Source organism: Aquila chrysaetos, chromosome 6, assembly GCF_900496995.4.
Source record: "Aquila chrysaetos chrysaetos chromosome 6, bAquChr1.4, whole genome shotgun sequence".
Taxonomy (NCBI): domain Eukaryota; kingdom Metazoa; phylum Chordata; class Aves; order Accipitriformes; family Accipitridae; genus Aquila; species Aquila chrysaetos.
Window position 1 is genome coordinate 16,179,693 of NC_044009.1, and position 25,187 is coordinate 16,204,879.

The 25,187-nt window shown below is 38.8% G+C and overlaps 1 protein-coding gene across 5 annotated transcripts; it reads left to right on the forward strand.

Moving 5' to 3' along the window:
- The first annotated feature begins 3,229 nt into the window (after positions 1 to 3,229).
- Positions 3,230 to 24,185, forward strand: NUP35 (nucleoporin 35). 5 transcript variants are annotated; one of them, XR_005932581.1, is made up of 10 exons: positions 3,231 to 3,386; positions 4,239 to 4,409; positions 6,345 to 6,472; positions 8,192 to 8,252; positions 9,070 to 9,211; positions 9,594 to 9,663; positions 9,754 to 9,882; positions 11,959 to 12,126; positions 12,496 to 17,240; positions 20,119 to 24,185. XR_005932581.1 is itself a non-coding variant. In XM_030017733.2 (9 exons), the coding sequence occupies exons 1-9, from the start codon at positions 3,368 to 3,370 to the stop codon at positions 12,571 to 12,573; spliced, it is 963 nt and encodes a 320-aa protein (XP_029873593.1). In that variant the 5' UTR covers positions 3,230 to 3,367; the 3' UTR covers positions 12,574 to 24,185. The 5 variants fall into 5 exon arrangements, 2 of the variants coding, with proteins under 2 accessions (XP_029873593.1, XP_029873592.1); XR_005932582.1 differs by having other exon boundaries at positions 20,123 to 24,185; XR_005932583.1 differs by having other exon boundaries at positions 12,496 to 13,556; positions 17,063 to 24,185.
- Positions 24,186 to 25,187: the final 1,002 nt, after the last annotated feature.

Consider the following 25,187-nt stretch of genomic DNA (forward strand, 5'->3'; position numbering starts at 1 on the left):
CCATCTTTATCTAATCAATGCTTATTTACAGGCAAGATAGGGGTATTGTATGGGCTTTGACATTCCTTCAAGATCCCCTTTTTCAAAAAAGAATCAGTTTGTTTTGAAATACTAGGTATAGCTTCATTAGCAATTGGGTATTGTCTAATAGAAGGGGGTAACCCTCCCTTCGTTTTTATTACTACAGGTTCTGCAGAAAGAAACAATCCCACACCTTCCCCTGAGGTGCTCCAGAGTGTTCGGGGTACTGCCTCAAGTCCTCGTGGAATATCTTCTATCAATTCTTTTTCATTTGAAATATGTGCAATTTCAGATCCAATAAACTATAATTTAATTCCACTAGGAGCTAGAGATATCTGAGTACCAAATTCCTGCAAAAGGTCACGTCCCAGTAATGAAATAGGTGAATTGGGAGATATTACAAATCTTCCCCATGCCAATTTTCTGGCCAAAATGACAGGTAAAGGGAGAGTGAGGTACTTCAATTCTTCTCCCACAACTCCTTTTATTATCACTTTTTCCCCAGAAATCTGAGGAATATCATAATTTAATAATGACAATGTAGCTCCCGTATCCACCAAAAAGGTAACAAAAATTACATTTACCTTTGCAGTAATCTGTCCATACTCATTTACCTCCACTCCATCAAGAGGCTCAGTCATCCCGATCACCTTGGATTCCTCAATATCATTGAGAACGTGGTCGCGGTGGCTGTGCTGGAACAGGTCGTTGTCCTGCTGCCACAGGTTGCAATGGACAATCCCCTTGTATGTGCCCTATATTCCCGCAATAAAAACATTCTAAAGCATTAAAGTTCATTCCTTGAGGTTGTGCAGCACAAGGAGGCAGTCGTCCCTGACCGCCTCGTCCTGCTCTAAAATTGCCACAGGGGAATCCCTGTCCTCTTCCCCTGGGGTTATAATTTTGAGTAATTGCAGCTGCCAGCAAACTGATTTCCCTTTCTTTCTCCTTCCGTTCTCATTTCTTTTCTTCCTTCTGCTTTTCTTCTCTCTTTTGCTTTTCCTCATCTCTACCATCGTAAACAAAAGTTGCAATGCTAAGAATTTTTGGTGGGGTTTCTCCCTGCCAGCCAGCCATGTGCTTCTTAAAATATTTACTGATATCCGGAGCTGACTGTTCCACAAATGCACTGATTGCTAATGGCTCTTGAAAATTATCTTTTGTCATTCCCCCATATTTTAAGAGCACTGCCTTTAATTGTGCCCAATAATCACTAGGATGTTCATCTGATTTTTGCCTACATTCCATAACTTTTGTCCAATTAGTCACCTTTTCTCCACACTGTCAGACAGCTTCTATAAGTTGCTGCACAGCAGTCTGGTAGGTTCTCACTCCTTCTGTGGTGGTCAGATTCCAATTTGGGTCCTGGTCTCGCCAAGGGATTAACCCTTGTCCTCTGTGGGCTATCTCTCTATCTTTTAGGAATATTTTTTCTCCTTCTTCAGGCTGACATAGCTCTCACAATAAAGTTTCCATATCATTCCAATTGGGGCTATAATCTGTTACTATGCCAGATAACAACTGTGCACATTTTTCTGCATCATCTCTCAGCCTGGGCATTTTACTCTGCCAGGAGACTAAATCTCCTTGTTTCCAAGGTTCATATCTTATTACTGCAGTAACCGCAGGGACATCAGGAGGAGCTCCTGGTCCAGCTCTTGGATTCAGAATGTATTCAAGCCTCATTGGATACACTCCAGTGGAGGCAAGGTCAGTTTCCTCAGCTACCGGAGCAGAGGGAAGTGAGCTTGCCCTCCTTTTTAATAATTTTGGTCTTTGTTGTGCCCGATTGTACCATATATACCAGTAGTCAATATCCTGACTACCCATATCTTCCAGAATCATTCTTAGGAACTTTTGTTTATGAGGCTTAAAAGTTCCTTTCGGAGGCCACACATCTGCTGGTCCTCCTCCTCTCTCATAAGTCAGGGATGGCCATCCCATCTGGCACAAAGTAATCAGCTTTTGCTTTTGCAGTGTTTGTGCCAGGGGTATTTTTCCAATTTTCCAGTACCTCAGCAAGGGGCGTCTCCCTTTCAACCCTGGGTACATTTCCCATTTTCTCCTATCAGCAAGTTTAAACACAAGAGTACTCCCAGTATATCTAGAATCATGCGTTCCCAAGTCCCAATAGGTGAACTCACCTGATACTTTTACCGGCTTTTGAGTATTGGTTACGGGTCTGCCCAGAGAGAGTCCTGGTCTCCTTCCTCTTGTGTCTTACAGTCCCATCTGGGTCACCAATTCTGTTAAAGAATTCTTAGTTATGGGTTTCTCTAGGTTTGCTTTATTAACAACTCAGAGTTGGGCCACCACCGCAGCGAATGGCAACCCACAAAATTTTCTCTCAATTTTATATACCCTTTAGGTAGTTTATAATCTCAGTCCAAAGTCTTTGTAATTTTCCAGTTGATCTGGGTTGCCATGTCGTTATCACTCATCATCATCTTATTTCATCAATTCTTGTCTCGTTCTGTCCGGTCAGCGCCCTGTGGTTTTCGAAGTCTGTCTTGGGTCAGTCATCTTCTTGTCCCCTTTACCTTTACGTCTCATACCTACACAATTCTGAGAAAACCTCTCTGGTTGTTTCATTAACTATTTCGCGTTTACCTTTGTAAGCTCTACATATTTTAATCACTCCCCAGCTAAGCACCTCTATCTTGCTGATTTTTCATCTTTTGTTTGATCTGTCTCTACTGATTAGCTGGACTGGGTTTTAATCCGGTCCTGGATTGGGGCTATACCGGGGGGCAGGCTGAAAACGCTGTTCATGGCCTGTTGAGCAGCTCTGTTGCCATTAATAACCTTAACTCATTCTGTATTAATTTCTAACAGCCTTATAGTCCTAAATTTTCTAAAATCTTCTACAGTTTCCCCATTTCCATGGGGGAACGGGTCACTGCATTTCCATTTCATATGTGGGTGGCTGTATGTGCTGTCAGCCTGGGAAATGACTGACGGTCTTGTCCCTAGTGAGTAAGCTTTCCCACTTCACCTCAGCTGCAGGTCCATGAATTCTTAGCCCACAGAAATAATCCAGGACAAGCATTTGTAACGGTAACTACGGTTCTTTAAGTCGTGCGTCTGTGAGGTAGGCGGTTCGGGGCAGAGGCCCGGCGGCCGGCTCCTCCACGCTGAGGTAACACCCACCCACCCGCCCGCCCCGCGGCGTGGGGGCGGGCCGCGCGGGGACGTCACCCTCCCCTCCCGGCCAGGGCCCTTCACAAGATGGCGGGAGGGCGGGTCGGAAGTGACGGCGTGAGGAAGTTCCGTCCCGTTTGAAAGCGCCCGGCGGAGCTGCTGGTGGCCTTTTCCCGCCGCCCGGGCCGACGTGGCTGCCTTCGCTATGGAGCCGCAGCCCGCAGGTAAACGGGGCAGCCGGGCCGGCCCCGCTCCCCCCTTCCCGGCGTCGTGGCCCCCGTCGGTTTTCCCGGGCGCCGCTTCGCCCCGCGCGCGCCGTTCCGTGCGGCGTTTGGGCGCGTGCGGGGCCGTTGGGCGGCGCGAGGCGCCTCAGAGGTCGCTGCTGCCCGGCTTGTCCCCTCCCGGCGCTGCCCGCGCTCCTCTGTGCTGCTGAGGGGATTGGGGCTGGGGCCGGTCCTTCGTTCCAGGCAGGGTACGCGTCGGGGGCAGTCCGGCCGCCGCCGGGCTCGAGTGGGTGATGGGAGATCGGGCCGGGATAAGCGCCTTCCTCTGGGGTTAAACCGAGCAGCCGCCGCGCTGGCGCTCCGTGATCCAAGATCCGTCCCTGAAGCACCCCGGAACCCCAGGGCGGCTCAGGGGTGTGGCGGGCCCGGCGGGGGCGGCAGGGCCGCGGGGAAGCCGCGAGGTGGCTAGCGAGAGCCCGCGGTGCTCCGTCGGAGCATGTTCCTCTGGCTGGGGCGCGGAACCGGCCGGCTGGGGAGGGGAATCTAGCCTTGTCTTGATTGCTTTGACGTAAGAAGCGCCTTTAAAACAACCCCAAAACCGTGATTACCCTCAAAATCAGAAATCCGGCCATCAGCAAAGTAGTATGTTTTAAGAACGAAGTCTCAGCGTGGCAGCTCTTGTAGTTGCAAAAACCGCAAGATTATGATAAACTTCGCTTACTTGGAAAAGAAATGATTAGAACCATCTTAGTCACTTCCTGCATATTGTTTTACATTTCTTTAATAGAACCACTATTTAAGCAATGGAAAAGGCTTCTTCCGTGTTGCTATATTTTGTTTTCATTAACACAGGAGCAGAGCCAATGACTCTTGGCTCCCCGACATCTCCAAAACCTGGAGCTAGTGCTCAGTTTCTTCCTGGATTCTTGATGGGCGATTTACCTGCGCCAGTGACTCCGCAACCACGTGCTTTAAGCGGCCCTTCAGTTGGTGTAATGGAAATGAGGTCTCCACTACTTGCAGGTCAGAATTTGTTAAATGATGAAAAATTGACCTGAAAGTAAAGATTTGGTTTGTCTATTGCTTTACATGGCTACTTGAATTCTTGTAGTTTTATAACTTTCTGAAAATGAGCTCAACTCATTGAATAAATGGTGAACTCAAATGTATTCAGTGGAGTTTAGCTAAATTGCTCAAAGTAGACTTAAGTTTAATAAAAGTTTTAAACATGGCAGTTTGGGTACCAGGAAAGGTTGCTTTTACAGGGCAAGTAATATGAACCTCTCCTAATGTAAAATCAGTTTATATGGCTCTTTACAAGTCAATTGCACATACAGCCATCAATGTTTTCTCTTTAAAACAGAGACGTCTGCTGGCAAGCTAAATGCAGCTTGTGCAAGCTGCTTATTTCTTTGCAATGAATTCTAATAAGTCACTTACAGATTGTCAGACTTCTAAAAACTAAGAAATACTTCTTAACTAGTATCTAGTGGTTGTATTTACCATCGTAATGTCTGCTGTAATTGGGCTGGAGTAGTGACTTTCCTAGTTGTAGATGCTCATCTCTTTCCAACCACCTAACTGATTCGACTAGAAGTCCTTACCCATGTTTCTAAGATGGTGGTATTATATGTCTCTTCTCTGAAAATTGTGAGCGAGTAGTTAACAGCTTCATTGATTTATTTCATGTCATGGGTGATCTTGGCTTTTGTATTAAATCAGTTGGCTTAATGTAAATATCTGTTGGTGTTACTGTGTTAGTAATTTTGGAGGAGAAATTGAGGATTACAGTACTGCAAGATAATTTTAGATATTCTTTTCTTTCAATTTCAAGCAGAATTGGACTTGATCATCCTTATGGGTCCCTTCCAACTTGAGTTATTCTATGATTGGTGGTCTCTGTCTCCTGCTTCTTGCTCTTGTCTGTCCCCACCACGTACAAGCCTCTTAGGAAAATATTTATGAAATTGAAAATAGTCATGTGAATTTCACTTAATTGTTTTCAAAAGGGTTTATTACAGCCTCAGAGTATCAATTCTGGAAAAGGGGTAACCAGGTACCAGGTACTAACACAGGCCTCGCAAAATGAGTGGTTAAGTATATCACTTAAACTGAAAACCGTGATGGGAGAGTGCTTTATATAATGGACTGTAACAGTTCTTGGATGTGTTAAACAGTTCAGAGAGGAGTCTTGAAGCTCAGAATTTAGGATTGAAAAGTACTTTGGAAAAGCTTAATTTAAGTTGAACTGCTTCCCCCCACGCCCACCCCACACCCCTGCTGGGATAAACCCACACAAAGTGTTCAGAGATACGTCAAGGTCTTTCAGTGAATTTAATTCTCTGTTATACTGGAAGTCCCAAAGTTTACAAAATGAGGGAGCAGCTGGCTTAACTTCATCCTGTCTAAATGCAAGCTGGTGCCTGCTCTCAAGAGCTTACATTTTTGTTTAATATGAAATTATGTGGGAGGGAAGGGAATTTGGACGGTGGGAATGTGACAGCATGTGCAATGTCTGTGTGCATTTTGGTATGGTTCTTTAGCGTGTAGAATGTCTCAAATCTTAACAACCTTGCTTTTTCATCTCTGCTACAGGGAAGTTAGTCTCTGAAACAAAATACATTACTAACCTGCCTTTAAAATAGGAAGACGTAGCTGTGCTCAGAACTTCATAAAAAGAACAAGTGCATGTCAGTAGTGAATATACTGGGATTATAAGAGGTCTAAAAGTTTTAGATGGTACTTGTGTAAGGAGGTAGTTTCTGACACATATGTGATATTCTTATGTAGAACATTGAAACCTGAGCAGTTTGGTAGGCCAGATGGTTTTGCAAACCCCCAGTGAAACAATCAACGTCTTTCATGGCTGAATTTATGGTTGAAGTTTCAAGAACAAGTAGCAGTGGAGTAAAAATTACAAGTTTTCTCATGCTCTTCATTTGTTTCTTTTAATTGCAGGAGGATCTCCCCCACAACCAGTAGTCCCTACGCATAAAGATAAAAGTGGTGCTCCACCAGTTAGGAGCATATATGATGAATTATCTAGTCCAGGACTTGGATCAACACCTCTAACCTCAAGACGACCAGTAAGTGGCTTAGGTACTGGCCTATTCTTAGCAGAAGATATGAGGTAGTTTACTGCTTCAGTGAATTCTTTAACTCAGTTGTATAAACTGCTGTAGCAAAATGATTGGTGAGTCTTCAGATCATGCTGTTGCTTACTCTGGGTGTTTGGTGTGCCTGTGTAGTCTAAATGGGAGCTGCAGTCATGGAGCTGTCTTCTGTCGTTACTGATTTTTGATACTGTAGAGAATGAAAAATGCAAATCATGCCTCTGCTATGCTTTGTACATGACAGATGCAGACTTGTTGCGGCTTTTCACCTTGTTGTAAATTTATTGGGCTATTGATTGCCAGAAAAGTCCAAATACATGTTATCTTTTCTTTTAGTGGGCAATAGAGGCACTTACTGAAATAAAAGGAATTTTGTGCTGAGTACAATATAAAATCAAAATTTGGGCAGGGAGGTGGGGTTAATTTTGAGAGTAACAGTAAAACTTCTAGAAGGTCGTTCTAATAATAAGGTCTGCTACTTACCTCAAGTGAGCAGTCAAGCCTTAGTAGGTTCTTTTTCAGTGAACATGATCCTTTTGATGCAAGGAGAAGGCCTTTCACTGAATGAGCAGTCTTTTGAGTGTTGCCTCCTGAAAAGTTTATCCTGAAAGTTCAAGTTCTCTGTGAAGCACAGAATCCAATACTGTCTTAAAGGACTGGATATTTAAAAAACAAACAAACAAACCAACCAAACAAACAAAAAGGCAGCTATCAGAACGCATGTTGGTAGGTCTACAGGTGCTCTAGTTTGTTTGATCTCGTCTCTAAGAAATGCCATGATTCAGGCTAAAAATACACTAAAATTGTTTTGGATGTTGAAATCCTTCGATGTTAACAAGAAAATAACTACTAGCAGCTAAAACTTGAGGTATACTTTCCTTCAGTGCAGCTGCACTAAGTAGTTGAGAGGGAAAGCAAGTCTAGCGATGAGGAATACAAGTGAGGGTTATGCTTCCATGATTTCTAAGCCCTTTAGACCGTGAAAATCAGAGGCTGGCAACTTCTGATGCTGGCATCTTTTCCAGCAGGATGCACATGAATGTGTGAATTACTATACTACGCAATAATGAGATGCCTATTTTGAAGAAGTTAAAACTGTAAGGTTTCTGAGGATGGATACCTAAAGCTACTTACTTTCACAAAGCATGTGTGATTTGTGTTGGGTAACAGATTTTTCAGTTCCTCTTGCCTAAAGCTCACCTTAAACCTAAATAAGCTTTCTTCTTGTATACTGGTAGCTCTTTTTTGTTAAATGACAAAATATTGTAGACGGACCCTGAATCCTGTTGCTTGTGGTGCTTCCCTTCTGTAGTTTGCTCTACACTCCCATACTATCTCTGATACTTGCATTTAAGCCTCTGATCAGGGAAGTTAACTGCATTCTCTTCTAAGGCTTAGTAATCAGCTGGAAATTCCAGGATGTAATAGTTGAGGTGTACTGGATGTCCTGGCTATCTGCTAGGCTGTGTGCTAGAATGTAAAAACATTGTCAAATAACTTTTCATTAATAACTTTTAATAATCTCGTATTAAATATACAGGTAAATGTCCGTTCTTACTCTTAAAAGTTAGGAGTAACTTAAGGCAACAGTTAATATTCTTGCCTGATGCTTAAGTTACCTGAAAATGATCTCTTCTGATATGTGAAGTGTACCTCTAAGAATGATTTGTTACTTTCTGTATTTTAATACAGGCCAGCTTTTCTCTAACACAGAGCCCATTGGTTGGAACTATGCCATCAACTCCTGGAACAGGTAGATGTCCTGTGAAAATACATAATCTACTTCCTTACTGCTTTCCTTAATACACAAATCATAGAATCACTTAGATTGGAAAAGACCTTCAATATCAAGTCCAACCATCAACCATGCCCACTAAACTGTGTTCTGAAGTGCCTTGTCTATGTGCTTTTTGAATACCTTCAGGGATGGTGACTCAACCACTTCCCAGGGCAGCCTGTTCCAATACCTGACAACCCTTTCAGTAAAGAAATTTTCCCTAATATCCAAAGATCACCACTGTTCAAGCTACATCAACTCCTTGCTAATTTGTGAAGGAGTTGCATCTTCTATTTACCAGCTTTTCAAAAGGGATGTAGATGTGAATAGGAAATACTTTTCTACTCTGACTGAATTTCAGCCAACTTTACTTTTTCCTTATTCAAAATTTGTTGTTGAACTGAGCACAGAGGTGGTTGTACTTGAGTGAAGCAGCTGAGATTGATGGGTCACCTTCCATCTTCATAAGGTTTCCTATCTTGTGTACGAACCTGTGGCTTCTTGCTAAGCCTAATTCTGCTGTCTTGTTCCTATTTGGCTTCTGTATTAAGCTGCTGGCATTCAGAGGTCAAGGAGGAAGCTAGGTTGCTAGCCATAAAACTTACTAGCATGCTTGCAGATGTGAAGTTTAGGTTGACTTACTGTTTGTCTGTGTCTGCAAATAGATCTCCCATCAAACTCTTCCATATACAAGTGAATGCTTGATAACTGAATTTATTCTTTTACTATAGGCTCTTAAGCTTATCTGTCTTGCAAAAGTAATTTGTTAAACAATGCCATTTCAATTTAACAGCTTCGAGTATGTTCAGTCCCGCAAGTATTGGGCAGCCTAGGAAGACTACTCTATCTCCTGCTCAGCTAGATCCTTTTTATACTCAGGGTGATTCCCTGACTTCAGAAGATCAACTTGATGACACATGGGTAACGGTATTTGGGTAAGTTGATTTCCAAAATATTAGAAAAATCACAGGTGCTTCATATGGAAAGAAGTACTTGGACGTTGCTGTTGTCTGGCATTCCTAGGTTCTGCAGGAAATACAACTGTGGTTAAAGCCAGCAAATGCATACATTTTAGTGAAGCACCTTAACTTAAGCTACATGTTAATTTTTTCAAGTTGGAAAGGCAGCTTTCTACCTTTGAGGTGTGTGGTGAAATAAAAATGCCTAGAAGATAATATTCCCCAAGTCACTGCTTCTAAAATGGCATTAACACACTGGTCTCTTGGATTTCTAAAAACCCTTCATATGGTTGTATTTTAGCACCAGAATTCTTCAACTACTTGTTATAATTTTGGGGGTATTTTTTCTGTCTTTCAGATTTCCTCAAGCATCAGCTTCATATATTCTTCTACAGTTTGCTCAGTATGGAAACATATTAAAGCATGTGGTATGTCTTAGTTTGAGACTTATTTCTGAAAACATTCTGGCTCATTCTTTAAAAGGCTAAATTTCACAATTTTCATTTAATCTCATATAGATGTCCAACACAGGAAACTGGATGCATATTCGATACCAGTCTAAGCTTCAAGCCCGGAAAGCCTTAAGCAAAGATGGAAGAATTTTTGGTGAATCTATCATGATTGGTGTCAAACCATGTATAGATAAAGTAAGTTAAGAGCTGCTTTTATTTAAATAAAAGGCACACTGCTTTTGGGCTTCCTCTTTATATTCACTGACCTCTTTAATTTTTTTCTTTATGAATTGCAAAGCATAGGTAGTTTGGTTATATAGGTATAGTCTATTTTATCTTACCTGAGTTTTTCTTAAGTATTTGACAAGATTTCCTGCTGAGAAGGATCATTATGGGAAATCTCTGCACTCCTTGGAAGTTACAATGCACAGAATTATATTGCTGTACAAGATATGAATTGAAACCATAACATAAGAGCCAATTGAGATAAAAGAGCTTCTCAGACTGGAATTTGTGGTACTTTGTGGGGCTGTAGTAGGTATGTGATGGCAGATTAAGACTGTTATTGCTCCTAATTGTCCCTCTTTTTTTATGTGACTATTTATCTGATTCTGGGTTTTCAGTTTATCTTAGTACATCAGACTGAAAATTTGTTAGCAAGACAGTCCTGATCCTATTCTCCCATGTGCCCCCACAAAAACACGTCCCTTTATTGTAAGCAGCGGTTGGGGTAGGCATGGCTGTATTTCAGTCTAATTTTATCATGAGCTGCTGGTTTCTAGGCATTGATAATGTCCTGACCATTAACTCTTGCAGTACTTTGCATTGGGTACTGTACATTAGCTTAAGCAAATGACAGGCATTCTTTTATAGTTCACAGATTATTTTTTTGGTCTCCTCTAAGGATAAGTGATGCTAAAGAGTAATGTAAGCTTTCAAATGTAAACCATTCTGAGAAGGCAGCCCTAGAAATTGAGCTTGCAATTACTTCAGTTTTTATCAGTTTGAAACATTTCTTATGCTGGTTAAAATTCAGAAACAAATGTACTTCAGTGCCCCTTTCCTCCGTGGGCTTCTGATGGTAGGGCTTCCAGTCTCTTCTTAACTTATTTACTGTTTTGATCTCTAGTTTGTATCAATGACTTGCCTATAAGCTGAAACTCTAGAAGTAATGATCTAAGACATTTAATTGTCAGGCATCTGATCTTTGTTGCTTTTGAATTCTCATTATGCCTTTTGTGGATAGTGTCCACTTTCAAATATCAATAAATAAACCCATAACATTAACCTGTAGAACTGGAGGCAAAAGATTTCTGGACACTAGTCCATTGAGGGTTTGGCATTAGGCTGTAAAACTCTTCCTTGCAATTGAAAACTAGATATGATGGATTTGACATCAGTGCTTAGGCTTCTGATTGAAAAGTAGCAGTTAGCCTTGTGCTGAGTGGAGAGTCAGCTGCTACCCACACTGGACACCAATCCTATGCTGTTTTTTCGATAGCTGTCTCCTGACAGATGCCCTTCTGAATTTCTGCTGTTCTTAGGCTGGTTGAATGTTGTGCTCCACTGAGTCTAAATGCAGCAAATTTGGTCTCCCCAGGCTGGTTGTCATTTCCCACATTGTTTTCTCTGGGTTCTCGTGGAACTCATGGTTCCCACCAAGTCACTTGCTGCCTCTTCCATTCTACATGCGTTCTTTTCTAAACATGAGCTTACAAAATCGAGCCTTCTGACTCCTTTTCTAGCATTTCCTAAGGGGACTGAGTGAAACTCCTTGGCAAATTGAATCTGAGCAAAAAGCTGCAAGCTTATGGTAAAGGCTTGGAGACTGTCCTGTATGGATCAGGTAAAATATTTTAGAAGTATTTAGAAAGAGGATGTTACACTACTTAGTTCAATTGGGCCTCAAAAAAGTTACTACTTGAAGTTTGTTGCATGTCTTACAGTTTATTTTCTCTATACTGTTTCAAACAGTACTTGGCTGACATTTAGTACATACAGTGAACAGATTACAAGCTTCCACTATTTTGCAATGGCATAACCCAACATACAAATGAATGCAGTGCGGAAAACACTTGGTGGTGGTGTGTACTTGTGTGCTCTGTACTGACAGGCAATTTACCTGTGGTCTTGAGATGTGGTCTTACCTGCTTGCTTTGAGATGTGAACATATTTTATCAAACTATTCTAGATAATAGATAATTACAGATAATAAAGGTTGAACTACTGCTTTTAAGTATTTATTTACGTTATATTAACCATCTTTTTAAGAGTGTGATGGAAAACTTTGAAAGGAGCTCTACATCCTCAATTTCTTCAGTTTTCACTCCACCTACAAAAGCTGTCAGCACACCAGTACAACCTGCAAACAATACTACAAGGATTTCTACAATGAGACCTCTTGCAACAGCATATAAAGCTTCCACTAGTGACTATCAGGTATTTTAAAGGAAACATAAGTATGTGTTTCTTAGTGCTATCTCACTTTAGTTGTATGAGGCTGTACACACATAAACTTCAATGTGACCCTCGCCTTTATCTTCTCCTGTCATTTCTTTAAAGATGTGGTTCAAGTACAAACTCAGTCTGTTTAGTCTCCAAAATAATAATAAAAAATAATAAATTAATGACTTGTCACTTTTCCAGAAGTTAAGGGCTTGTTTTGAAAATCTTTCAAACGTATTTTGTCAAAATACAGTAGCGCTTAGGAAAAGAAAAGAAAAAAAACCTGGTTAGTATAAAACAAATTAACTATGTGTTGACTGATTCTCTTTATTTTCTCTCTTCCTCTTTCCCCCCACCTTCTAGGTGGTTTCTGACAGACAAACTCCTAGGAAAGACGAAAGTATTGTATCTAAAGCAATGGAATATGTGTTCGGCTGGTAATACACAAGAAGAAGTAACACACTAAGTTGGTCAGGGTTTGAAATATGCTACTGGCATCTGTGGTTAGTTGTATAACTACTGGTGGCAGTATTTTAACTTGCATCTCACCTGTTATGCCTTCAGTTAATTCAGCAGACATGTAGCTTGCACTTTAAATGATGGCAATGTACACACGGTTTTAAAAACTGAGTAAGTGTAAATATAAGTGCTTTTTTTCCCATTTGTGCTCTGATTGCATGATTGTAGAAAAAAATATCAGCACTGACTTTTCTTCTGTAATTACTTTCTGTGAATTCCTTCCCAGTAAGTTGGAAATGTTTAAAATGGCAGCTTTATTTACTGATGCCTTTAATTTTATTGTTGGGGTTTTTTTTCTGGAAAGATGATGGGCTACTTGCAGGAAGAACACTATGCACAGCTGGCTCCCAGAGACAGGGACTTTTCTTAGTATATGTGATTTTAATTTTTTTATTAGGATTCATTGCTGTTTTATAATTATCTCTGGCATTGTGTTCTAAATGTCATAACAACCTTTTAACTCTTTGTTTTAATAATAAAGCTAAATAAAGTTAAGTTTTTCATAGGTTGTTTTTTAAAAAAGTATGAGTTCTGTTAGGAAAAACTATTCGCAGTACTGTTAATGAAGTGTGATGCTGCCTGATGTTTATTAAAGTGTTATCAGCAGAGTAGATGCTGCTGATCTTTACTGAAGTAGTACTAACCAGCGTTAAAACTAGCTAATGTTTAAATGTTGTCTCCATGGGTATTCTGTAGCAGTGTGTACTTAACAGGTAACAAACCAGTATTCTAAGCTATAAAATGTTGAGTTGAAATAGCTGAATAGAAAAACGCAATGTGTCAGTGGCCAGAGCTGCTTTCATTTCAAGACTTGTCTAAGAAATTTTGTCTAAGGTATTGGCTGAATGATGATTTTTTTTTTTTTTAAATTGAACTTGCCCCCACCTTGAAGTTTTCTTTTGGAGGTGAGCCTCTCAAGTAATCATGTGTGTCATGTAAGCTCATAGTCTTGGAGATAAAGGTCTCTTTCACCTGGGAAGAGAGCAATTTTTGGGGGAAAGTACATGCAACTATTACCTTTTTTTATTTTGTGGCTGTGTTAGTGTGGGTCAACATCAGCATTTTAGTTTGGGTCAATAGTGTGTTGGTCAGGTGAATATCCAGTCATTCCATTTCCATGCTTTGCTTCACACTGCAGTGTGGTCTCAAAGTTCTTCAGCTGCATTTCTCTGATGAAATTAGATTGAAAGATTAGTCCAGGAGCATGCCTTATGTCCCTCAGATGCTAATGGGCATCCAGTTTACAGGGTTAAGCTAGAGGTAGTCCTGAGTAAAATCCCCAAAGCACTTAGTGAGAAGTCAGGTTTCTACCTCATGGCACTTTGTGCTTCATTGTATGCTTTAGAATTAACCTACATGCAGGCAGATTCAGAGATTTTTGAGATGCATTTTACTGTATTTGCTGGCTGATGCTTTTGGAATATTGGTTGCTACTCATCCATTTGCTTTTGATCAGAGGGAGCTGCTCAAACCTAATTAATATCTGAATGTGTTTTCTCAGAATACATCTGGCTTTTTCTTGGTGAAAAAAATTTGTCATGCAGATGACTTCAGAAAGAAAATACATAGTTCAGCTAAATTTTTGTTTTGCTAGTTGCTTTGCAAATAAACTTTTGGTGCACTTCAGACTTGTAATGATTTGTATAGGATTTAGTTTAGTGAAGTGATGAAGAATAAGATTAAACTCGGATCAAGTAAGTCTGAGGCTAAATACATAAGTTGGAGCCAAAGTCAGTAGTTTGGCTGACCTGTTTTACCAATAAGTACCAGAATTAAAACTCTGCTAAGTTGTGGGTTTTTTCCCAGTTGTTTACCTTAGTCTCTTGTTTCTCATAGCTTTAGGAATGATTTTACTAATAGGTCATTGCAGCTTCCTTAGAGTAAAAGCACTTGGGAGCAGCAGATGTTGTTTACTTTGGTAGTAAATAGGAGAAGAAAACTTAGAACATGTAAATCTGTGTACTTCTGGACAGTGTAATTAAGAAATTATTTTTATATGGCTTCTGCTGGTAAGACTTACTGTGTTGTCTTAGTGTTGAGTGCTAGTTAAACTCTGGTATCAATGGTTTGGGCTTAGGAAATACAAGAACATTACAGTCCCACAGTGCACAAACCACTGCACAGCTTTGTTGCAATGTGTTCATGATAATATCATTCTTAATTATATAAGTGTACAGGGGCCATGTGTGAAAGGGTAGAGGATATTGAGCAGTACATGCATGAAGAATCTCTGAAACACTTGGAAGGTCTTCAAGTAAACCTTTTCAAGGCTAGCTACTGTTGTTAGGTAGCATTGCATTTAAAAATCCAATTCTTTCTATTCGTTAACTATGTACCTGCTGCTTTGCAATAAGGAAGGATTCTTTTCTAGCTGTGGTTAGATGTGATTTACATTAAAACCAAAGTTATGGACGTCAGCTAGTGGTGTGTAACATACTAATGAAACTCAGTTCTGGTTTCAGTTGTATGGAGTTTCTTGTAAGACTGCAGACTACATTTTTCATAGGATTATGGCTTTAGTTTAAAATAAAACTCATCAATACTTATTTTCTGTTGTCTGCCTCCATCACAAGCATGTTACTCAGGGATCCAATTCACTTCTCTTAGTATATAGAGCTGCACAGTTTTAAATTCTAGAAGGACGTGTTGTATTGTTTCAATGGTAATTTCACTACAATTTTAACTTCTTTTTTGGTAAAGACTTTTATAACTTGGAGACAGTTTATTTTTGTCCTCTGTTTTCACTCCAGCCCCTCCTCAATTTAGCTTTCTAGTAACTTTCAAAGTGAGTGATATTTATTTGGGTAATCCACGTATATTTATGTACCAGAAAATGAAGATCAAATGTTAGAGTATGTCATGTCTGCCTCTTATTTCATGTTTTTGGCATCTACCTCCACCCTGTGGCTGTTCTTCAGAACTTTAATGAGAGGTTTAACTAATACTGAATGGAATATGGTATCTTAATTATGCTTTCATTAGTGCATAAACAATACTGTAAGAAAGTAGCAGTGCTCAGATGTCTCTTAGATGAACTGTTTTTGTAATAAAGGAAGAAAGGACAAAGATGACTTTACTAAATATCTTAATTGGGAGTAATTCAGATTTCTAAATATTGCTTCAATGAAATGGTTCTTAAACTTTATTTAAAATCTTACCAGTATTCACTCATCTCCATTTTGAGATGGATAAATTGACCAAATGATATTTTAGCAGAATATACCACAATATCCATTTTGTATGAACACAATTGCCTTTTTTCTGATAGGCTGAGTACATGTCTAAAAATACAAGGCTTGCATCAGTTTTCTTTAATTTGACTGTAGATGACTAGATCATGGATGAGTCTGCAAAAATGTACTGCTTAAATATGTTTAGAAGTTGTAAGCTGTTCTGTTGTTGAGTGAAAACAAAACAAACTGGCTTACAAACAACTTGGAATCAGGAGTTGGTTTACTGAATTTCAGACTGCAGGTGAGAAGGCTCTGGAATAAATATTCTAGATCTCTAGTAAAAACATCAGTCCTCAGGCAACTTCATGGCTTTGTGGTAATGCCTTTTTTTAACTGTTTGGACAAGAGTAAAAGGTGTTCTTTTGATGTGGTGTGTCTCTCTAAGTATCAAAGTGCAAACAGTACTGACTGTCAAACTTCTGTTAGTCTTAATAAATTAGAGTTCAGCTGGTGAAGTTACCTTTAAAAATGAATGCATAATTAATAACTTTGTAAAATGTGTTTGGCCTTCTGTTAAGGAATCCTTTGACTCAAGTATGTTTTTGTGTAATGCATATTAACTGTGCTTCTATCAACAAAGTAATATTTTCCACTTTTCTGCAAGTAAAACTCATGTTGAGATCAAGAGCATGTCTGAGAAGCTGTAAATTCTTATGTTCGGTATAATGTCATCAAATACCTTGATTCTTCTTCAGGTTCTTCAGTTTTGTAAGTGAGCTTTCAGCTTAAATAAAGAGTTTATTGCTTATGTAAGCAGATGCAGTTAAAGTGACCCCAAAATTCTGGTCTGTGTAGATGAAGTGCCGGTTTTTGTTCATTACAGTCCTCTTGTGTGTGAAGTTGGAGACTTTTCTGATTAGAAACAGCATGAAAGTAAGGAATTGCTCTGAACAGTCATTGTTTTATTTTGCTCAGTTGTTTATCACATCAGATTTTGGTATAGTTCACTGCAGAAATCGGTTTACGAACATCCTTTTCATTGTAGGGTTTAACTGAATTTTCAATATGAAAAATACAGAACTTTTTCAGTGATTTTTTTTTTTTTTCCCTTTCTATTGTGTATGTCAGCCACCTAATTAGCATCTTGTTTAGCTGCCTTTGGAGCCCTGTGTGTTCTGCGAGAATTCTGCAACAAGGGACAGATTAAATTCCAAAAAAATGCTGTTTTCTTTTTCAAGGATCTTTCCAAACCCCTGGTGTTAAGAAGGTAACTTTGAATACATGAAGCAAGGATAATGTGACAAATGGTTGTCTGTGGAGATCTTGGAAATGGTAGTTCTGTAGTGTGGATTATCCAGTTATTATTAATAGACTATTTGTTTTGAAACCTGAAGATAGTCCAAAACTGGTTATCGGGTAAAGTGCTGTAGCTGAATATTTTAGTTCGAACCCAGACTGGGGAGGTTTTTTTTTTTGAGTTCTAGTGTGTTAACTGGTCGTTGTTCTTTTGCCAAAACTCCCATTTCCTCCTGGCAGCTAAACATATAGCTGGCTTGAAAGAATCATGGTTGCGACAGCGGCTGTCATGACATAAAGCACTGTGAAATGAATGTATTAAGCTGTTTAGATCTTTAATATATTAATAACATACATTCTTAATTCAACTAGTGTCAGTTTCCAGTCTCCTGCTCGAAAATGCTCAGCAATCCAGACTGCAACAGATCTTGCTTCCATAAAGTCATAAAACTGTAATGAAATGTCCGCTTTTAAAATAAAAAAAAAAAGTCTTTGCTGCAAAATAACCAACTTTTCTTGCACAACATGCTTTCTCAGCTGGCAAGGACTTTGACTTAGTGGGTTTTCTCACTGAGTGCTTTTAACTTCTTTTTAAAGCTTGCAAATTTGATTTGTTTATTGTGTAGGATTGCACTGCTGGATAAGATCATGCTGCTGACTTCAGTCAAATTGAGTGAAGGCCTGCAATATTTTCCAAGCATGCAATATGATAGCATGTAGTATCACATTTCAATAGATGAAATACAGTTAAAATTGTCCATCATAGGATACTATAACGGGCTATTGATTTTTAGATGCCACAGTTTCTCTTTCTTTGTAATTGAATTGTGCTCGTGAACATATGAAAATGTTCATTTGCAGATTGAAGGTCATAAAGTAAAAATTGCACAAATGTCAACCATATATACAGGCTGGACAACAGTCTAATATTAATTACATTAGTTTTTCCAGATGACTGCATTAACAATGGAGCTTGCATATATATTGAATAGTGCAGGTTTTGTTCTTGCTAATGGTAAATTGGAAAAAAAAGACATTAATTGTTATTCCTGTGCACTTATTTAGATGTGCCAGCTTTCTAGTTTCTAGCAAATGCAATGTCTCATTAGAATGAGAAGTATCAAACAGCTTTCACTCCAGGTAGATTGTAGGAATGGGATAGGATTAATGTACATGTTGACTTAAAGGCTTAAAACATCTTTCTAAAAATTAATGTTGTTCACAGACAGTTGCATAATTAAGGATTTAGAATGTATGTTTAATTAGTTTGTTACGGAGACAACTAGCCTAATAGATATACAATGATTAACTCCAATATTAGTGTTTTAATGGAGTAGGTAATGGTAATGATAATGACTGTCTTTTCAGCTTTGACCACTTAGTCCTTGCTGAGCGTCTTACTAGTTGAGTCTTGAAATGTTTTGGTTTTTTTTTCCAGCTCTGTATAGAGTTGGCACTGGAAAAGGTCCTGAAAGATAGAATCATAGAATATCTCAAGTTGGAAGGGACCCATAAGGATCGTAGAGTCCAACTCCCGGCACTACAGCTATGGCAGTAGTACATGTTATAACTTATTACTAGTTGCGGTACAGTGGTGGCAGCTGGCATTCCATGCCCCAGGAGATGAAAACAAGTTTATTTGGATGAATTAAAGCTGTAGCAGCATATCAACATGTGATGCAGGAGCAGCTGCGTAGCTTCTTGATTTCTAGAAGACTTGTGGCATCTGACTCTAGATGGTTATACAATGAACCTTGAGAAATGTTATGTGTGTATACCAGCTACTCAGGGTATCATTGATGGAATACATAATGAGGCAAAGACCAGGTAAAGTATAATTATATATTCGAAAACAAAACAAAATTGGTAAGGCAGGAAGAATAGTCTGAAAAAGTGATTGGGAAACTTTTCTACTGTAAAAATATTTATCACCAAACTACTCTAAAATATAACAGGTATTTGAAGCTTATGTACTGATATCTTCTGCCATTTCAGATGCGTTTGAAAAGTTTAAAACTCTGACTTAAATTTGACACACAACTATAACAATGGGTGCAGTTATGTCTGAACCTTAACACCTTGCATGAAAAAACCAAGGTTACATAAATTTGTCATTTGCTTTCAGACCTATCACAGCATGAAGAGTAAGAAATAGTTTAGTAGCATTTTCTCAGTATTATTCTTCTGCCCTTTTTTTGTGCAATAAAAGTAGCATGATAAAAATTGCCACCTCTGTTTCTGAAAAAACTGCCACCTCTGCACTGTGTTAAGTGGGAAGCGCTTAAAATATGGTCGACATAGCAATGCTGTAAGTGCTTATAGTGAAAGTAATGCACAGTGTTTTCTCTACCTCAAATGTTCTTCAGTGGCATTCTGTGCCAGGTCTTTATTTGCTGGATGAAGGATTTTTTTAACAACTAGAAGTGGTTTTTCTGGTTATCATTCTCTGACCATTTGGAATTAGTGACATTTGAGTCCCTGTAGGATGGACTGGGAACAACTATGCACGTAGTTTGTATGAACTATTTGAGCTGGAAAAAAATTCTGTGTAGGGATGTGATTCTACAATTTGTGTTAGGTTCTGCTAGATTTTTCTGTCTCCTCTCTCAAAAATTCTGCATTGTGAACTGGCAGGGGTCGGTTCCACTGAAAGATGTGCCAGCTTTGTTATAGAACCGAAAGAAAAGAGATTATGCTAGCTGTTGTTCAGATGTAAAAACACTATTTCTCTCCTAAAAAGATATACCGAAGCTCTACAAGCTTCCTTGCAGCAGTATTGCTGCACCAGTATTTTAGCCTACTGAAATTTGAGCTACCAGTGTCAAATATTGTTACTGAGCATGAATGATGCTCCCTATAAGATTAGGGGTTTTTCCTCTAATTAGATATATATATATATATATATATATATATATATATAAATCATATATTGCGGTAAACTTGTGCAATAATTTATGGATGTAATTTAAAAGATTTTTTTTTTTACAATGCATGCAAGGCAGAAAAAACCTGAAGATGTGGTGTGATGGCAGGAAGGAGTTCTTGAAGATCTGTTATTAAAAACCTGAGGAATACTACCGCAGAAGTTAGTCAATAGGAGTAGAAAACTGTTACTCTTCAAAAAATAAACAAAACCAAATCCCAAAACTTACTTATTGCAAGTAGTGTTTTTTTGGGTAGGACTGATCATTGACCAGATCATTTACTGTTAACTGCGTTTGAAATTCCAGTTACAGAGTATATTGTAATTGTTCTCTGAAGCCACTAAGAGCCAAAAAATCGTTTTACTTCAACTGCAAATCTAATTGTTCTTTTCTGAAGTCTTACAATATTATATTTCATATTACATGTTTTTAATCATAAGAATGTCTTCTCAAACTTTTGTCTCCTAAAGTCAGTGGGAATCTTAAAATTGAAATCTCTATGTAATGTTATGTTATGTAATGTTATGTTATATAATGGCAGGACTTAAATAGTTGGTGAATTTGACTGTGTTAAATGAATTGTGGATATATTTTATTAACTTAATAACCTCATACAAACAAATGTACTAATGACATCAAAGAAAATTCAGTAAAAGCAGAGCAAACTTTTATGTAGCTCACAGGCTAATGGAAGAAGGCCTCAAGTTTTCACTGCCTCTTAAGTTGTCTTAACATTCACATGAAATACTTTTTGGTTTTGGGGTGGAAGTTTTGTTTGGGTTTTGTGTTTGTTGTTTTTGTTTGTTTGTTGCAACAGCAGCCCAGCACTGTTAGAGCTAATGGTGTAGACGTTCTTTGTATTCAGTAATACAAAGAGAATATAAAACTAGCTATTTTAAAAGGAAAAGAAATTAATATGGCTTACTGCAGCAAATTCAAGCAGCAACCTGATCTGGCATATTAGGTCAGAGTGCTTGCCTAGACAGGATCTAGAGCTTCATGTATGTTGGGATTAAATATGATCATCTTTTCCTATAGCTACTTGCAAAATAGAAGAGGATCTGTTAGTAACCTGCATGCTGTTGTTGTGAGTGGTTGATCATGATTCCCTCTTGATCACTATTTTCAATCCTACCCATTATTTCTATCCCAACAGTTTTCTTCCCAGTTTATTGCATGCTCAAGTTCAAAAGAAATAGTTTTGCTTTCTGTGGAATACAAATAAATGTTCTACAGTGGAAAATGTAGCCCACCATTGCACTGCCTTTACCCTGTCCTTAAGGGTACTTCGATGGTCATACGAAGCCTTTTTTCCTTTTGTGTTATGTCAGTGTTGAGAGATTCACTGATCATATCTGTTCTTGTTGTATCTCAGGTTGACCTTGGCACAGCAGGAAAAGTCTTCCGCAATATGAAGAGACACCAGTACTTGGCAATTCGTATGATAAACCAGTGAATTCTTTTTATACATTTTAACTGCCAAGATTCTAGGCAGTAAGTTGTGTGATATATTCCATGCAGGGAGAAAAAGTATGGGAATAGCAAATCATATAAAAGATGATGGCTATAGAAGCTTTAGGATACCATAAAAGTGTGTGTTTCCAGAGTTTCACTATTAAGTGGAAAGGATCTGGCTCTTGCAGGAGAATCTCTGTCTAGAACCCAGGGATCTCATCTCTTACTTGCTGAAGATTGTCTGCAGCAGAAATCCTGAGAATCTTCTGATAAATGTCTCGAATCCTGCATGGATGTCTGAGACCTGGAACACAGAAATATTTGTTTTGGCGCCTGTGCTATCGTATTGGTTTTAGACTACCATTCTTGTCATAGTGCCTTTTGTAAGCACTATATAGACACTTTGAAAGAAGTAGGTACTGCCCTGCAGAACTTAGAACCTGGAAATGTGAGATTGATGGAAATTTGGGGTCTTCATTTTATAGATAGGAAACTGATGAACTGAAAGATTAAATGACTGATTTCAGGGTTACATGGTAGATCCAGAGCAGCAGAACACATGCAGACTAGAGTCTGGTTTGAGCACTGTAATAGAATTCTTTGCTTCTTCCTAATGTCACTATGGAACTAGCAGATTTTTTTTAAGAGAACTCAGTGTTGGGTAGCTTCTGCTAGAGAAGTGATTAAGGCTGTATTAGTGCACCTTTTCTTTTGCTGCATAGACATACAGAGATGGAAATGCCTGCTCCCCTCTTCCCCCCTGCTTTTGTGCTTGCTCCGTATTTGCAAACAGGAAGCCACGTTTGTTGAGAGGGGTAGAAATAGTGCCCTCGCGTGTTACTTCACTTTGTCATCTTAAAATGCAATAGCACCTCTTATCAGCTAAAAATCAAGAATGGTACACAAGTGTTGTCACTGCAATGTAGCTGTTTTTGTGGAATAATAGCGAAGAAGAGAATAGAAATAGCAAAGGGGGGTCAGTGTGTCATGGACCAGTAGCAAATATTACGTACATGACGGTTAAGTCCTGCTCTCATGCAGAAACAATAGAAATCTCTCAAAAGAGAACAAAGAAATCTTGTGTTACACAAAGGAGAGAGGGGAAGAAATACTCCTGTATCTGAAGTATTAACTGCATAGTACAGCTTCTCTAAGAGGGGAAAGAAAGCTTAGTTTTTTCCCTCCCACCAGAGGCCCGGTCAGATGGAGATTTAAATGCCCAAGCTACCTGACAAAACTGGTATATATCCCAATATTTGCATAAAAGATTTATTAATTTTTTGAAAATGTAAGTTTGGTAGGAATGTTTTGGTGGACTGAGATTTCAGTGACAAATAGAAGTGATACATCAGTTTTTCCATTCTTGCCCCCGCCCCCCCCCCCCTCAGTTTTTAGTAATCTTTATGAATTACTATATGTATTTTCTTCCCAAGGATAAGGAGTATAAGCTTAAAATTAGCATCTTGTCAGTAGGAAAGAATGTATCTTCTGTATAGCCTGTACAAAAAGCAAAGTGTGTTTGTGTATCATAGGCTTTGCAGGCCTTGACCTCTGGAGAGGCCATGTGGGTTTGAAAGTTGGCAGAGATGATTTCAAAAAGTAATGAGCTCATGACCTGGTGTTCTGAAGTAGTGCAAGAGACTGTCTCGGGTACTGATCCAAACTGGGATCTCAAAAGTGGCTACTGCAGCTAAGATTTTTGCTAGATTTCATGTGGTCTCCCTACTGGCAGCTTGATTTTGAACAAAGATCTTGGCAAAAGGTTCCCAGGATGAGAAAGAACTTTGTGAGATGTAAAAAGGACACTAGGGCTTGAGGCATCAGTTCTGTTTGGGATAGTCTTACTGAGTGCCTACACTTGCACATTTTGCCCTTGGCGTTTTCTGGTCAGACACATTAATCTTGCTTCTACCAACTAGAAATATGAGGGAGAAAAGGATGTCACTTTGTGTGTGATAGTGACTTCAAAAATGTCTAATTCAGTGTACTCTAAAAATACTGTATTGACTTCAAGATTTAGGCCCTGTTAATAGCGGTGATATTAGATTGATTTGGGACTGCAGGTCCTATATCATTTAGAAGAGAGAAAGAATTGAAACAAACTGAAACTAACTTTCTGTTTAAAAAATAAAAAAGAAAAAGAATTGGAAGTAGATTGGCATGGGAGTGATGATTAGGATATCTGCTGTTGTGTTGAAACAAACTAACTTTCTACAAAATTGAGCTAAGTAATCTAAACTGTGTGTGCATCTACCCCTTTATAGTGTGCCAAGGTTAGTGATGTCATTTAGATTTATATTTTCTTTCATCAGATGTTGGCAGTGTAAGCTTTTGTTTTGCTTCTGCATTACCGTGAGGGCACATGGAACCTAGTTCTTCAATGGACTGAGTACTTTCACAGGATGACTCCTTGGGTAAGGGTGTTACAGTAAACAAAACAAAAAAAAAACCTCCTAAGGTAGAGCAACAGGTAGGTTATCTGATGTTGGTTTACAAATTCTGTGTCAAGCTGACTTAAAAGAAAGGAACAATCAGTTTGTTTTCGTGGTCTTATTTTATGATGATAGTCATAAAAACTCTGTTTTTGTATTAGCAAAATCAAGGAAACTTTCACAGTATTATTAATGTTTGAAATACGAAATGTATTATGTTGTTTTAAAATGGGAAATCTGCTTTTGGCCCAAATCAGAAGTCAGGTATTTGATTGATTAATTTGTAATTGATTGTAATTTCCACTTGTAAATCCTTCTCTACCAGACACAGCCTTACTGGAGAAAAGTAAAGTGGTGCTCACCTAACTAGTCTGTCAGGTTGTCCAATGTCACAATGCAGTTGAACAGCTCATTCCTTAACTGGCTGTCCTTCTTCTAGTGCTGGAAAGGGAATCCTTCTATTCATGGAAATACAAGGTAAGTTTATCAAAATCAAGTGTTAATTTATTAAATTTTAAAATATTTTTATGTTCAAGAAAATAGAAGACCTATAATTCAAAATAATGATTTATGTTCTGCTATCTCATGCCTGGCTTAACCAGTTTGCAAATACTGTGAGTATCAGGCTGGTTTTGTGAGAGTACCTTTGTCTACCAGGGATTACTAGTTCCAATGTCACCTTGTGTTAATACAGTTCAGGGATGGAGCTGGCTTCCACATGTTCATGCTGTGCTGAAACTAGTAAGTTGTCCTGGCACTGGGCTTGCAAGGGAGCAAGGTACAGAGGCACCCAGTCCTGTGTGGGCAGTGGAGTATCTAGATCTGATATATCCCAGTTGCCTGCTACACTATGTAGTGGAAAACTAATCATATAGGTGAGGTAAGTAATCTTTTATGTCTTTTATAATATATAAAAAATATATATTCCATATCTGTCTATAGTATAAAATTGTCATTCGTCCACACATAGGTGTTTATGCCCTGCTTCATGTCTTAAGAAAAATTAGAGCAAAAGAACCAAAGTGAATGGAAGAGAAAAAAGTTACAAAAAAAGGGGAGGAAGGTGGCACTGGGACCATTATGAGTTGCAAGGAAGGCTGTCATGGGGAGACAGCAAACTGACCACCCAGCACTGTTTCAGTTATTTCCACTGAATGTTTTTGGTTATTAAAATGCAGTGTTCTTGTGTCTTGGTATGTAATTTCATTGAGGGTTTTCTTTGAATATATTCTTGTACTAATAAATAAAATCTTTGG